This window comes from Acomys russatus, chromosome 8, assembly GCF_903995435.1.
Source record: "Acomys russatus chromosome 8, mAcoRus1.1, whole genome shotgun sequence".
Classification (NCBI taxonomy): Eukaryota; Metazoa; Chordata; class Mammalia; order Rodentia; family Muridae; genus Acomys; species Acomys russatus.
In genome coordinates this window covers 73,378,015-73,393,044 of record NC_067144.1, presented here as the reverse complement: position 1 = coordinate 73,393,044, position 15,030 = coordinate 73,378,015, and the positions used below count along the sequence as shown (strand labels likewise).

The 15,030-nt window shown below is 48.7% G+C and overlaps 1 protein-coding gene across 3 annotated transcripts in view; it reads left to right on the top strand.

Moving 5' to 3' along the window:
• Positions 1 to 15,030, top strand: part of Kcnj6 (potassium inwardly rectifying channel subfamily J member 6) — a 170,617-nt gene that overhangs the window by 90,874 nt on the left and 64,713 nt on the right. For all 3 annotated transcript variants that reach the window (XM_051150294.1, XM_051150293.1, XM_051150292.1), the window contains exon 2: positions 3,023 to 3,943. In XM_051150294.1, the coding sequence (XP_051006251.1) occupies positions 3,023 to 3,943 (921 nt within the window). The remainder of the gene's footprint in view (positions 1 to 3,022; positions 3,944 to 15,030) is intronic.

The window sequence follows — 15,030 nt, the reverse complement described above, 5'->3', positions numbered from 1 at the left end:
GCAGTTTTTATTTTCTCCCCTGATGCACAAGCCTCTTAGGCCTGGAGGACTCTGAGATAGAGCCTCGGTCAAAACGTTTCTCAAATGAGGGGCAGATCTGTGCACAAGACAGTGAGCCTAATCAATGATGCGATCAAGGATCGGCAGTGTCTAACGCAGCTTTGAACATCCCTGAGAGGGCACCCAGACAACTCTTACCATAGTCCGTGCATTGGGGCGTTGTCAAATGAGTGGGGTTAAGTGTGACCTCCAAAGTTAGTGGGTTTTAAGCCAACGGTGAGCAAGAGAGTCTCCTGGACTGACGGAGGCTTCACTCAGCAGCTGGTCTTCACTCAGCAGCTGGTCTTCACTCAGCAGCTGGTCTTCACTCAGCAGCTGGTCTTCACTCAGCAGCTGGTCTTCACTCAGCAGCTGCTCTTTCTTGGCTTTGTTAGTCATTGCTGTTTGGTTCTCTCAGACCCCGCACATTTAAGCTTGGTCAGATCATAAGGCTCCCCGCTCTATAAACACAGAGGCCTGTGGTCTGGCATTTACGACAACGGTGTTGATAGATCTAGGAGGGGGATCAGAGGAAAATGCACACTGATCTTTCTATAGGGACAGTGATGGTTAATGCCGTCAACTCAGCAGGATCAAGAAATGCCTAGAAGAAAAGCATCTGGGATCTGAAGACTCGGTTGCTTGGGGCAGATACCCACCTAAACCTGGGCAATGCTGCCTCACAGGCTGGCATCATCAATGCAAGAAGGCAGCTGACATGAGGCTCCATAAAGGGCAGGCAGTAGCAAACATGAGACCCCACACATCTCTTTCCCTGACAGCGTGACCAGCTGCCACAGGCTCCTACCATGTGCCTCCCTCAGCGTGATGACCACACACACTCCAGCTATGAGCAGCACAAACCCTTCCTTCCTGGAGCTTCGTCTGTCAGGTGTTTTGTCATAGTGAGGAGAAAAGTAATTGAAGTGAAAGGTGACAGCCGGGGGCCCAGAGTTTGTCTGCCTCTGGTTGCCTCGCTGTGATCTCTACCTTTCTGAGCCCTGAACACAAAGAAGCTGGGAATGTGGCGCTCACAGTTCCTGAGACTGTCTCAGCAGACACTCCGTCCAGCCTGCCCAGAGCACTAGCAGCTCCTCAGCCTTTCAGAGGCATTCGTCAGTTCATGATGAACACCTGCAGCTGGGGCCAAGCCACCGAGTCAAAACAGCTTCCAGCTGGAGGCTGACACCCCCTCCACAGTGGACCAAATATAAAACACCCAGAAGGCTGCTGAGAGGTAACTAATACACAAAACCCTCTCCTTCCACTTCAGGGCTCAGAGAGACAAAAGTTCAGAGTGTCCATGCACCACACGGCCTGCCAGTGGTCCAGGCCTCAGTATGCTTTGGGCCCGCTGGGGACTCTGCGAGCTTGCAGGCAAAGCCCACCCACGCTACCATGGGTTGGTCTCTGTTGTCACCTAGATGCAATCCTATTTAGAGGCCACTGAGGAAGGGTGAACAAGAACCAGGACCAGAAGCATCCTCCTGCATAAGGGCTTTGGCAGGGGGGTAGGGATGGAGCCCTCTACCCACATACATAGCCTACCTGCAGCCCCTCCCTACCTCTGCAATCCAGGCCCAGCATCTGTTGTCTACACATTGAAGGGCCATTGAGGCCAATGGTCTGAGGACAAAGCTATCAAGTCACACAATAGGCTCTATACAGTCATTAGGTCCATCCTTGGGGAGGAATCAAAAAAAAAAAAAAAAAACAGATCCATGCAATTAATTTTAAAGGGAACTAACCAATCATAAGCAAGGTTGAGCACCAGGGGAAGGGGTCCCAGCTCTGGCTGCTTTCTTATTCAAAGGAGTGGCCTGGCTGGCCTCACTTCTCCGTGAACCAAAAGGAGAACTCAGGCACCACTAGCAAATGCTCAACTGAAGGACCCAAGTGAAATCCTGGGGGAAGAAACTGCTCATAAAACTTTCAGCAGCTCTGAAATTACCAGCTAAACAAGTCATTGCAGGCAGCGGTTTCTATGCATTTAATAGCAGACTCCGGTCTAACATTCCCCTTGCACCACTCTGCAGCAGAGAGAGAGAGCCTTCCTCATGCGTTGTTAACTGGTACCTCTTCTTCAAGAAGGCTATCAGAAGGAAATAACTTCGCATGCCAAAGTGTAGATGCTCAAAGCCGAGACAAAGAGTGAACCAAATGTGTGAATACACAGAGAGAGAACATTGTGCCATGCTTCTGTTTTAACCTTGGCATCGAACCAACCATTAAAGTATGAGGCATGCTTTCTTCCCCACAAAATCGAGAAAATGTTTGAGCGGTACTTAAGGAACTTGCTCAAAATTCTTGCCCTGAATAGAAAGAAGCAAGTTATTGCAGAAGGGTGTTTAAGGGCATGCCATGTAGACCCGTGTCAACTATGAGGCTTCGTGTCCCCCTGTAATGACCCCATGACTTGGCCCAGTGGGCATTTTGCAATGAAGAAGTGCAGGCTGTGATTTTGGATAGTTTGTTTGGAGACTGGAAGGCAAAGGTCAAGCTGTCTGCAGGGCTGGTTGCTGGAGATGTGTCTCTGTCTCTGTTGTTGTGTGTGTGTATGTGTGTGTGTGTGTCTGTGTCTGTGTGTCTGTGTCCGTGTCTCTCTGTCTCTCGCTTTCTCTATGTCTCTCTTTGTCTCTCTTCTCTGTCTCTCTCTCCCTCCCCCTTCCCTCCCTCCATGTCTCTCTCTGTGTCTCTCAGATGGTGTCTTTTGCTCTGTGTGGCCTTCTATTTCTCCAAGCATCCCAATCTCTCTTCTCCTAAGGGCATGCTTGGTTTGTATTAGATTAGGCCCTGCTCAGCCTGTAACTATATCTTTGAAAGCTTGTGTTCATAACGTCTCTTGTCACTGTGACAGGACACCTGAGGAAAGAAACTTAAAGGATGATGTTTCTTATTGGCTCGAAGTTTTAAGGCATGGCAGAAAAAGCAAAAGCACCCAGCATCTCATTTGAACTTTCTTTTCTTTTCTTCAAACCGCCAGCTAACGTCCTGGAGGGTGATTCCATGGACCAGGATGTGGAAAGCCCAGTGGCCATTCACCAACCAAAGTTGCCTAAGCAGGCCAGGGATGACCTTCCAAGACACATCAGCCGAGACAGAACCAAGCGGAAAATCCAGAGGTATGTAAGGAAGGATGGGAAGTGTAACGTCCACCACGGCAACGTGCGGGAGACGTACCGGTACCTGACGGACATCTTCACCACCCTGGTGGACCTGAAGTGGAGGTTCAACCTGCTCATCTTTGTCATGGTCTACACAGTGACATGGCTCTTCTTTGGGATGATCTGGTGGCTAATTGCCTACATCCGAGGAGATATGGACCACATAGAAGACCCCTCGTGGACTCCCTGTGTCACCAACCTCAATGGGTTTGTCTCTGCTTTTTTATTTTCAATAGAGACAGAAACCACCATTGGTTATGGCTACCGTGTCATCACGGACAAGTGCCCCGAGGGGATCGTGCTCCTCTTAATCCAGTCTGTGTTGGGGTCCATCGTCAACGCGTTCATGGTGGGGTGCATGTTTGTGAAAATATCCCAACCCAAGAAGAGGGCGGAGACCTTGGTCTTTTCCACCCACGCAGTGATTTCCATGCGGGACGGGAAACTGTGCCTGATGTTCCGCGTGGGGGACTTGAGGAACTCCCACATCGTGGAGGCTTCCATCAGAGCCAAGTTGATCAAGTCCAAACAGACCTCAGAGGGGGAGTTCATCCCCCTCAACCAGACGGATATCAACGTGGGGTACTACACCGGGGACGACCGCCTCTTTCTGGTGTCACCGTTGATCATTAGCCACGAAATTAACCAACAGAGTCCCTTCTGGGAGATCTCCAAAGCCCAGCTGCCTAAAGAGGAACTGGAGATTGTGGTCATTCTGGAGGGGATGGTGGAAGCCACAGGTAAGACAGGGGGTTCATTCTGGGTTCTCTGCGGGAAATGCACTCAGGTGAAACTCTCTGGTGTGAAATAATACGATGCCCCTGTGTGTCCTGCAACCGTAAGTACGCACTCCGGGCTCTCCAGCCATCTCACCTTTCAATTCTCTTAGTTTTAAGATCTGGTCGTCGGTGTCATTGCTGTTGTTTTTATCGGCATGAGTGTTTGTCTGAGTGTGTGTATGTGCACCACCTGCATGGCTGCTGCCAGTGGATGCCACAAGAAGGTGCCAAGTTCCCTGGAACTGGAGTCACGGAAACAGTTGGGAGGCGCCATGTAGATGGCTGGGCAACTGAACCAGGGTACTCTGCGAGAGCAGCCAGTGCGCTAAACTGCTGGACCACCTCTCCAGCTCCACATTTACCTTTGTAAAAAGCTATTTAGAGCTGGGCAGTGTTGGCACAAATCTTTCATCCCAGCACTTTGGGAGGCAGAGGCAGGGAGATCTCTGTGAGTTTGAGGCCATCCTGGTCTTTGCTCACATCAACATTTCATGTGCAGTCCATGTTCTGAGAGCAAAGTGCATTCTGCCCACACTTTCTGGCAGTATGCTACAAAATAGTCAGAAGCCTTGAACAGAGCTACAGGAAGCCTATGAATCCAATCCCTGCTGTTCACCTGTTCTTCAGAGTTCTGAACCACTGCTACCCAACCTGGCTTCCCCCACCCCCAACCCCATGGTTTTTTTCCTCCACACAGCGTGTCCTGTGTTTAGAAGCCTCCAGCTTTGAAGCTCCAGGTTGGTCTGTCATGGGAAAATGTATACTGTGTGGGTCGGCCCAATTCCTCACTAACCTGGTATCCTTTTCAAAACAAAAGTCCTGTACTTCCGCCTTACTGTCTCCTACAGCAAAAGGAGGCAAAGCCACAGCTCCAACCAAGTACTTCTTACAGGGAAGGGCAACTTGTCCAGTAAGTGTTTAGAGCTCAGCAAACTAAAAATGTGGGTCTCTGGTCCAGGGCTTTGCTTTTCACAGAACAAGCAGAATTTTAAGGAATAATAATATATGCTTGGCCCTCAGTGTCTAAGGAAGCCATATTCTTGGATTCCATCAGCCATGGATTCAACACATTAAAAAAAATGTGATATTGATGCCAGGTTGTGGTGGTGCACACCTTTAATCCCAGCACTTGAGAGCCAGAGGCAGGTGGATCTCTGTGAGTTCGGGGCCAGCCCGGTCTACAGAGCCAACCCCAGGACAGCCAAAGTTACATGGAGCAATCGTATCTCAATAAGTAAAACGGAAAAAAAAAAAAAAAAAAAAAAAAAGGAAAGAAAACAAGAAGCGTCTGGCGATGACCACTTTCTCGGCATTTGCCATTATTTCCTAAATAATACAGTATAAATATTTAACATGGTCCTGGGTATTATAAGTAATCTAAAAATGATCTAAAATATGTGGATAAGTGTGTGTCTATGCAAACACAACTATTTTGTAAGAAGGACGTAAGCATTTGACGACCTGGGTATCATTTGGGTGTCCTGGGATCCATGTCTTCTGGATATGAGGGTTTAGTTCACACCTGCTCTGGAGCCAGGCACAAGCCTGTAAGCGGGGTATGCAAAAAGGAATGAGAAACTGACTCTCCCGTCCCCCCATGTGGAGGGAAGGGTAAGCCAGGGTGGGGGGGCTGCTGCTCCAGCCTGCACTGCCATAGGAAAGACCATTGCTTACCTCTGACTTCAGTCTGTATTCCGCCCCAGAGCCCTGGCTGAGCTTTGTAAAACTCTAAGTAGGTACTGCAGACAGTAGCGGGGCTAGCGGTACCTGTTCTCCTGAGGGAAAATTAACTAGAGCAAAGGAGAACTAGGGAGAAGAAAGGGGGGCGTGGTGAGAGAAGAGGAAAAGAAGGAGGAAAGGGGAGGGAAGGGGGTAGAAAATGAAGAGGAGGAAAGGAGGAAGGAACAGATGAGGAAGGAGGAAGAGGTTAAGTAAAGAGGAAAGGGAGGGATGGAGGACAGTGAGGAAAGAAATGGGAAGGTGTGAGTTTCCCTGAGATAGGGAACTTGGCCACTCTCAGGCAGACCAGCAGCCTGGTCAGCACTCTGGGGAGCACAGGGACTCCCCCTAGTGGTGTCCGTGAGACACAGTCTCCCGCAGCGGGTGCTGGCCATTGCAGCTGTCCTTCCCACTGGACAGGACTTGTTCCTGTGTGTGGCCTACGCACACAAGAATCCACGCCCCTGGCTCCCAGCGCCAGCCCTGCCTCCACACAGCAGCAGCCAAGCTCTGTGCTCCCTCCAACCGAAGCCCGGCCTCAAAATATAAATGAATCTGAGCGAGAAAATCATTTATGCACTGTCCCCGGGGTAGACCTTGTCTTTCTGATGACAGCTTGTGTGGAACAAGACTATCTGCAGTGAGAAACTCCTTTTTATGGTAATTAACAGTGATATTTGCCTGGAAGCATTCTTGTCTTTCTGGGGTTCTTAGCCACACCTGGGTAGTTGCCAGCAAAAAGAATCAAACGCTCTACCACTCATGAGAAAAAGCAACCAGTATTGATTTTCTTTTTAAATATGTATTTTATATACTTAAATACAGATATGTATACATACATAAACATACACATATGTATGTATTATATGGACAGTGTATATGCATATGTATGTTTGTGTATCTCTATGTATACATAGTCACATACAGGGTACACACACACACACACACACACACACACATTGTTTCCTACCTTCTAGTTAGAAGAAGAAAGGTGTTCTAGAATGTTCTGAAGGGGGTGTTCGGAAGCTGAACATGCCTTGGCCCTTTCCATGTGGGTTTCCTACTGCTTAGTACCTCCCACATAACTCATTTCTGAAACTTCAGAAAGACGTGTTCTTTGAAAATGAAAACCACAATTGGAATTTACAGGCAATTAAAGATAGGGAAAAATTTTAAAGAGAAAAAAAAATGTTTCAATGGCTCAAAGGCACAGAAAAAGAAAAATGTACAAACTGGAGGAAATGAATTGAGAAGGTTCCGGTTATTCACTGGCGTGCAGGGCTGGAGCGTGCCAGCCCAGAACAGCTTTCCAAGAGCTCAAGTCTTCTCTCAAAAGTGTTCCCCCCAGCCCAGAGAGATGGCTCAGAGCCTAAGAGAACTAGATGTTCTCGCAGAGGACCCAACTGCAATTCCCAGCACCCACACGGTGGCTCGTGACTATCTGCAACCCCAGCTGCGGGGGTCCATCGTCCTCCTCTGGGCTCCAAGTACACTGCACGCATGTAGTACATGCACACACACGCAGAGAAGGGCCCGCGCACGTAACAGGAAACAGGAACTGCCTCCATCGGCGGTGAACAGCTGTACCCGCCTAGAGTTGTGAGTCACACCCCAGCAGGGTTCAACATACCCATCCTTTTTCTTATTTTTCCCTTGGAATTTCATACATGCATGTACAGTATATTTCCCGTCACAGCCAATGGTCCCGCTCCCGCTCCAACTCCTGGGTAGCCCACTACCATAACCTCCTCACAGCATTTTGTCTTTTTTGTTTGTGTGTTCAATAACCTACTGAGTCTAATCAGTGCTGTACCCCCTGAAGCATGACAGTGCAAAGCCCTGGGGGAGGGCGGGACTGGCTCTCTCTTCCCCAGACATCCTCAATTGCCAATAGCTCCTGAACCGGAGCAGGGCCTAGTGGGCCCCTCCCCGACCTGCGCTGAACTGCTGACCAGCTTGGTCTCGTGCAGCCTTTGCGCAGACAACCCAGCCAAGTGAGTTCACGAGTGCAACAGTCCTGTCACGTCACATCCACTCCACTCCATCTTCCTGGAGTTCCAGGTCTCACAGAAGTCCTGTCTGTGGCAGAGCGCTCCATGGCCATTTATTCTCGGCACTTGGACCATCAGCACACCCTTTCTGTCACATGCATCATGGGCTCTCGGTGACGTTAACAAATAGCATATTCTAGAGGCCTGAGTTGTCTTGCAAGTGACCTGACCTACCAAGGTCTGGGGCATGCTGGGAGCTCAGCTAGTGGAACAGGCAGCAAGGGCGGCACAGCGATAACTTCGTGGGAACCTCATGTTCCGATAGCAGTTGTACTGCAGACTCCAATTCCACCCCAGAAAATGAAATCAAGAGTTGCCGGGCCACAGTGGCGCACACCTTTAATCCCAACACTCGGGAGGCAGAGGCAGGCAGATTGCTGTGAGTTCGAGGCTAGCCTGGTCTACAAAGCGAGTTGAGGACAGCCAAGGCTACACAGAGAAATCCTGTCTTGAAAAATACCGAGAGAGAGAGAGAGAGAGAGAGAGAGAGAGAGAGAGAGAGGAGAGAGAGAGCGCACCATGGGTTGTGGCCTGCTTGCCTGTCACACTAGAGACTAGCTGGATCCCCAGCACCACATAAAACTGGGAGTGGTGGTACACGCCTGTAACCCCAACACTGCTGCAGAAGAGGCAGATGCATCAGAAGTCCAAGGTCATCATCCACACTACTCAGTGACCCTTCAGGACAGCATGGGATACAGGAGAGAGGGAGAGGGAGGAAGAGAGACTGGCAAAAGCCCCTGGGAGGCAGGAAGCAAGCCTTGTCTACCCTTAATGCCATGAAGGGATGCCATCAGAGTCCAACTGACACCCGTAAAGGACAGGCACACATTCTCCAAGGACTGCTTGGTCCTGGTCCTCTGCCTGTAGTCCGGGGGGCAGGAGGGTGATGGAGGCAACCTCCCGAGAAACTTCCAGTCATGTGATTCTATTTTTGAGCATAAATCAAACCCTGGAAAATTCTGGCATCAGCCACCCAGACACCCCGGAGCTGGCTGGGTGTCATCTGCAAATATATTTTTGAAGGGGCCTTTATGTCCCCGGCACATGGGCAATTTTGAGGTACTGCTGTTTACAGAAGGTTTCTTAGCTACGTAAACAACGCTCAGCAGCTGTGGCGAATGCGCGTTAAAATAGTAGAGCATTCATACAGATTGTTATTTATAGAGGGCAAATGGGCCTCGCAGCTAGAAGACAGCCACCCAGCGCCGGGCCCAGGGCCAACCGATGCCTCATTGTAGCCTTTCTGACTGAACTTCCATATTTACCCTGAGGGGATTATGGAGCGATGACAGGCAGCCTGGCCCAATACCCCGAGCATGTGCCTCAGTGGCACAAACCTCCACTAAGCATTTTTGGGTCTTGACTTCACACTTTTTATTCTGAAAACTGTACAAACTGATAGAAAAATGAGCCAAACTGTGTCATAAATCCCTGGATGCCTGCCAGTTGGTTCCGATAATTGTCAATTCAGGACCAAACATGTTCTATCTCCATTGTCACTAAAATTGTCCAGCATCGCACGACTTAAGCTATAAATGTCTTAGTCCTTTCATACAAAAGATAAAGATTTTATTTTTCAGAAATAAGTGTACTGTATTTTGATTGATTAACTGGTTGATTGATTGATGATTGGCTGGGGCGGGGGCGGGGGGCAGGGTGGGACGGGGTTCAGAGTATATGCCGCAGCACAGGTATAGAGATCAGAGGACAACTTCCGGGAATTGGTCCTCTCCTCCCACCACGTGGGCTCCACACAGCTAGCACCTTTCCTGCTCAGCAATCTCACCAGTGCGGGACTTGGGTGGGGGTGGGGGACTGGGGACGTGGCTTACGGGGCAAAGTGAGTTCTGCGCAAGTGTGTAGTCCTGAGTCATATCTTCAGAGCATACCTCAAGCTGGGTGCACTAGTGTGAATCTTAATCCTAACGCTCCTAAAGCCGCCTGGGAGACAGGAGCATGCCCTGAATCTCATGGCCCAGCTAGCCTAGTTTATATGCAGAGAAACAGCAAAGAGAACCTGTCTCAAACAAGACGGGAGGACCATGAACACCATGAACGTGTGCGTATGATGCGTGCGCAGGCGCAAGGGGAAGGGGCGGGAATTCAAGCAAGGTTAACTCAGCTGTGGAAGTTCTCTTCTCAGCCCTTAGGTCTTTTACTTCTTTTTCCATCTGTGATTTTTGTTTCTTCCTTGTAAGCTTCCCCCCCCCCCCCTCCGAGCAAAGAGAACATACTAAAGTTTCACAAACTGCATAGAAAACTGGAGAAAACAGAACACAGGACGGAGCTTGCTATATACAACCCTATGTCGGTCCGTCTACATCTGCAGGCCCTGCATTTAAAGAGTCAATACATAGACATTTAAAATTTTTTTGAGAAAAATGCATCTGTTGTAAACACTCAGAGACTACTTCTCTTGTCGTTATCACACATGATACAGTATAGATGCTATTTCTGTGCTGTTGACATGTGAGATATTATAAGCACTCTAGAGAATATTTAGCATATGGGAAGATATGTGTAGGTTCTATGCAAATTCTATACCAAAATATGTTTATCTATTAATATCTTTGGAAGACTTGAGCTCCTGTGGATACAGTTACCCCCCCCCCCCCCCCCCCCCTCCCACCCACCCAAGACCTCCAGAAGCTGTTCTTTCTGGCAACATGCAGACCAGGCAGCAGAGCCACTGTTTGTGTAACCAAGGAGGCTAGGAAAGCCCTGGAGAAGGGGGAGACAGCCGCTCGGCCCCCTCAGGAGGTATTCATGTAGAAAGGCCTATCACGGAGCATGGGGCTTCTGAAACAAACTCTTCACCCAGCCCTTGATTTAAGGGTGAGGAAAAAGTTTCCAAGTCCAAGAAGCCAATGTGGCTGAGGTTAAGTAGGCACTTAGAGGCCAGGTCTCTGGGGCTCCAGGGGCTGGTGCTGATGCTGAGCTCTCTGAGCGGGGGTTCTGGGCATCATCGTTGCTATGGTTCATGAAGATGCTACAGAGAAATGTACCCAGAAGAGTGAACTAGTATTTAAATGTGGAAACGTCAGGCATTAATCAGTGCGCTCTCATCTTTTCTCCCTCGGTTTTTCTTTAAGGTTCCTTTATTGGTTTCCCAACTTAATCAATTCTCTTTAAAACCCCTGATGAGATTTGTAACAACCATATATTAAAACAAGATGTGTTGGTATGCGGCAGCTCTGAAATCGAAGTTAAGCATTGTCTATAAGAACCCCTGAGAGACCCGATGCTGCTGTTGGGCCTCACTTCCAAGAACTGGTTTTATTTGCTGTAATCAAAATGCCAGTCTGCTCCGATAGGAGAGGGTACTGAGACTGACTGTGAGGGAGAGCAGACACCCCGCAGGGCTGAGAGCTGGTGAGGCAGCTCTCCTATATGCCCTCCCCGGGCTCAGTCACCGGAGGCTTCATCATGACCAAGCCTTAGTTCCATCCTGGGCAGGCCATTGCCTCCAGATTTCCCATTGGTTTTTGTTTGTTGTTGTTTTCTTTTCGTTTTCTTTTAAGAGCTGTCAGCCCAGTTACCTCATCTGAGGAGAAGATAAGTGATAAGATCTTAAATGCTAAGCACGTGAGTGAAAACCCTCGCAAAGATGACACCTTTGCTAAGTCCCTACTGAGAAAGATTGTAGGACAGTCACAGAAGGTCAGAATGTCACTTCCATACGGAGAGACCCACCCGTCCTTTTAGTGCTAGGCTCAACTCATCTACCAAAATTTCTTTCCAAGATATTGGTATCAGCTATCCCAGGAGTTGCTTTGGTGTGTAGAAATGGCCCCGCCCCCAGAAGAGGGTGAAGCCAGCAGTCTTCAACAGCTGGGGAGCCTGTGACCCAGCTCCCTGTCCTATGTGAGGCTGAGGCAGTGGAGTACCCACACACGGAGACTGAGGCTTGCCCACGCCCTCTCTTCTAAAACAAAACATTGTGAGAGACCTAACACGGCCGCTGCAAACATTTCTCAGGGCTGGGGAAAAGGTTTGGTCCATAAAGTGCTTGAGGACTCGGCCTGGATCTCTAACGCCCGTGTAAGAAGCCATGTGTGGTAGGCCACACTTCATCCCAGAGTCGGGAAGGTGAGACACGCAGGTTCCTGGAGCTCGCCAGCTCAGCCCAAGGAGAGGCCCTGTCTACAAAAGAGAGATGGGTAGCTCCTCAAGAATGACCGCCAAGGTTGACCTCTTGCCTCTATACACATCTGCACACACACACAGGCATCAGACACATAAACACACACATACACACACATACATACACACATATACACATGTATACATACACAGACATAGACAGACACACACACTTGCAATTACAAACAATACAAATTCTCATACTTCAGAGGACACTGACAGAATTCCATAACTCAAAAAGTAAGGCATCAAGATTACCATAAATGATTTTGATTGAAAAGACTAAAATACTAGGTAAAATATTTCATTATTAAAACACCCTTACCTGAAAATTACTGTTATTCTTTCTCCAAATGGGCTATGCAGAGATCCACAGGTAGCTGCCCAGGAGCTATTGGTGATGGTCACATGATATACACAACATGGATTTCATCCCAAGGCCACTCTGGGCCAGTGTCCAAACCAACCATGACCCAGATGCTGACGAGCACGCTTATCTTACAAAGAGACAGCGGCGCTCCCACTGGGAGGTGGGTGTCAAGTGCTGCAGCGTCTCTAATCACCACACCCTTAAGTCAGGGGAGTCTTTTACTTCCTATGAGTGCTGACAGCAGATTACCAAGGAAGCAATTCAACCTGACAATTTCTAAATGCCCAGAAGAGAACCGCTGGGGGAACTGCACAAATTATTGATGAATATGCATATGAGCACACAGTCCTGCAAAACAGCTCTACAGCCAGAAGCTTCTCAGTTAGCCAAGCCTGACACTCACCTATGACCCTGTCTGTTATGTTAGTTACTTAGCTTCTGAGAACTACGTCCCGCCACAGGCCTACTTCTCCCTACCCTTTCAATTCCAACCCTCGCTTGCATCATTCACCGCCTTGCCTCAGTTTCTCCAGCTCTAAAATGGGAACAGCAACACTGCTTCCCACACCGGCGACCTTCCTGCACACTGACTCCCTCCAGGACAGACCATTTCCCTCTCACAGGCCACACAGTGCAGCACAGTAAGGAGCAAAGCTTTGCGGGGAGGCAGAGAGGAAGACCGGTCCTCGCAGAGGCTCCATTGTTTCCGGGGACTTTGAAGCTTGGACAGAATGTCAAATGATCCCCTTTGAAGGTCCCCTGCCTGAACAGTCAACCTGGAAAATAATGACTGATGTGAGCCTGTGCACACAAGCCAAGGTGGCCTCTGCCCTGGTCACCTACTGTGAATTATAAATTGATGATGTTTGAGATACTAAGGAATGTTTGAGCCAGTCAGGAAAGATCCTGCATCCCCATAAATAGCAGCATTCACCACTACAGTGTCTGCCAAGGGTGGCCGTGAATGCAGATTACCCTGAGCTCTTCTGAGGCCAGCAAGGACAGGACAAACAGTGCATCTGAAAATAATATTTCACTGTTCCCTATCCCTCTTCTAAACGTCTCATGGGATTCTGTAGACATCTGCCCATACTCCTGTCTGGAAGATTCAGCTTTATTCTATTAACTCGACCCAACCAAACCATTTTGGCTCCCAGAAGCCTCTATTCTAGAGTACAGCCTTATTTCTACATCATGGACAACAAATAGGAATTTCTTCTAAGAAAAAATGATAACGACACTGTATCAGTCTGCCCTGACTAGGTTGTGCTGCAGTAACAAATAGACCCAAGGGCTTTAAACAGTGAAGGCTTATTTCTCATTCATAAGACATGTCCTCTGCAATTCTGTCTCTATCCGGGTCACTGAAGGAGTAGTCCAGGCCTGGGAAATGCCGTTCCCCTATCAGGGGAAAACAGAGAAATGGAAAGACGCCCCACTTCTGCTCTCAATTTATTAGCCATAGAAAGTCTGTGGTAGGATGGTACAGTACACTTCTCTCAGGATGATTTGGAGCAATTAATCGAGGTCAATGACTTAATCAACCACAGATGCCCTCAGAAGTTTTGAAAAATGGTGACTAGAGCTGAAAACATTCTGTGAGGTACAGTTTAAGATGTATGGTCATCATTAGTTCATCCTACAAAGCCATCCAGCCCTCAGATGGATGTGGATCTGAGAGGAGCTACAGCTGTTTCCCTGTTCCTCTTGACCTGAGGCCATAGGGATCAGCAGTCCCATCAATGGAAGCAGAAACGGTGGGCATCCACTTGGCAAACCTACAAGCTTGTGTGTGACAGCCCTGCCATTTTGGGTTCTCATGGCACAGTCTGAATCCTCGACCCCTGGCCAAGTCACCAAGGACAGGAAGCATGATTGAGCAATGACGTCACTTTGAACAGGGCAACAGTGACTGGTTGCTTGTTACCATGGCAAATCTAGCCCGCCTTGCCTGATACAAAATGTCACCATGACACTGTGACAAGTGGGCCATTGCATACGCCAAGCACACCAGACTCGCCAGGAAGTGCGTTTGGAGCTAACATCTTTGCAGAATGTCTTCTTCCTGCTGTAAATGTGCTCTTCCTTGGGGAAGACCTTAATACCAAACAAGCTGAACTTAATCTGTCTCCATTCCTGCAAGTCGGTGTGTCTGGATGCATCACATTCCTTAACTTTACCACAGCTTTTCTCCGTATATATTATATATTATAGGTACATAAATATGCATGTGTATGTGTGTAGATACATGGCCGTCATTTTACATTTATTTATTTACTTTTATTTATGTTGAGTATATGTGTACACGTGCAGTGGAGGTGACTTGCCCAGGGTCACACGGCTGCAGTGGTAAAATCACAATCAAGCCCCAGGGCTGTCCAATTCCCAGCCGCCACCTGCCCACCTGCCTCTCCACCCGAGGGTCACCGTGATGCTGACCCTGACTGCAGTTCATTACTGAGCAGGAACAATGTCTGATGCTGCAACCTCTTAGCCACTAACTTTCCTGCCCTAAGCTCACCTAGCCTGAGCATGGGAGGCAGGCAGGGTGACCCACAGGCCTGGCTCACTTGTCACAGTGTCATCATGACATTTTTGTATCGGAAGGTATAGTGCTTGCCTTATAAGCATGAGAGCTTCAGATTGTCTTCCCAGAACCCACGTATTTAAAAGTATAGTGGATGTGTATAACCTCAGTGCTAGCAAGTAAAGAGCAAGTTACAAGTTGAAAAAACTAACAAACCAACAAGCACAGGTGACAG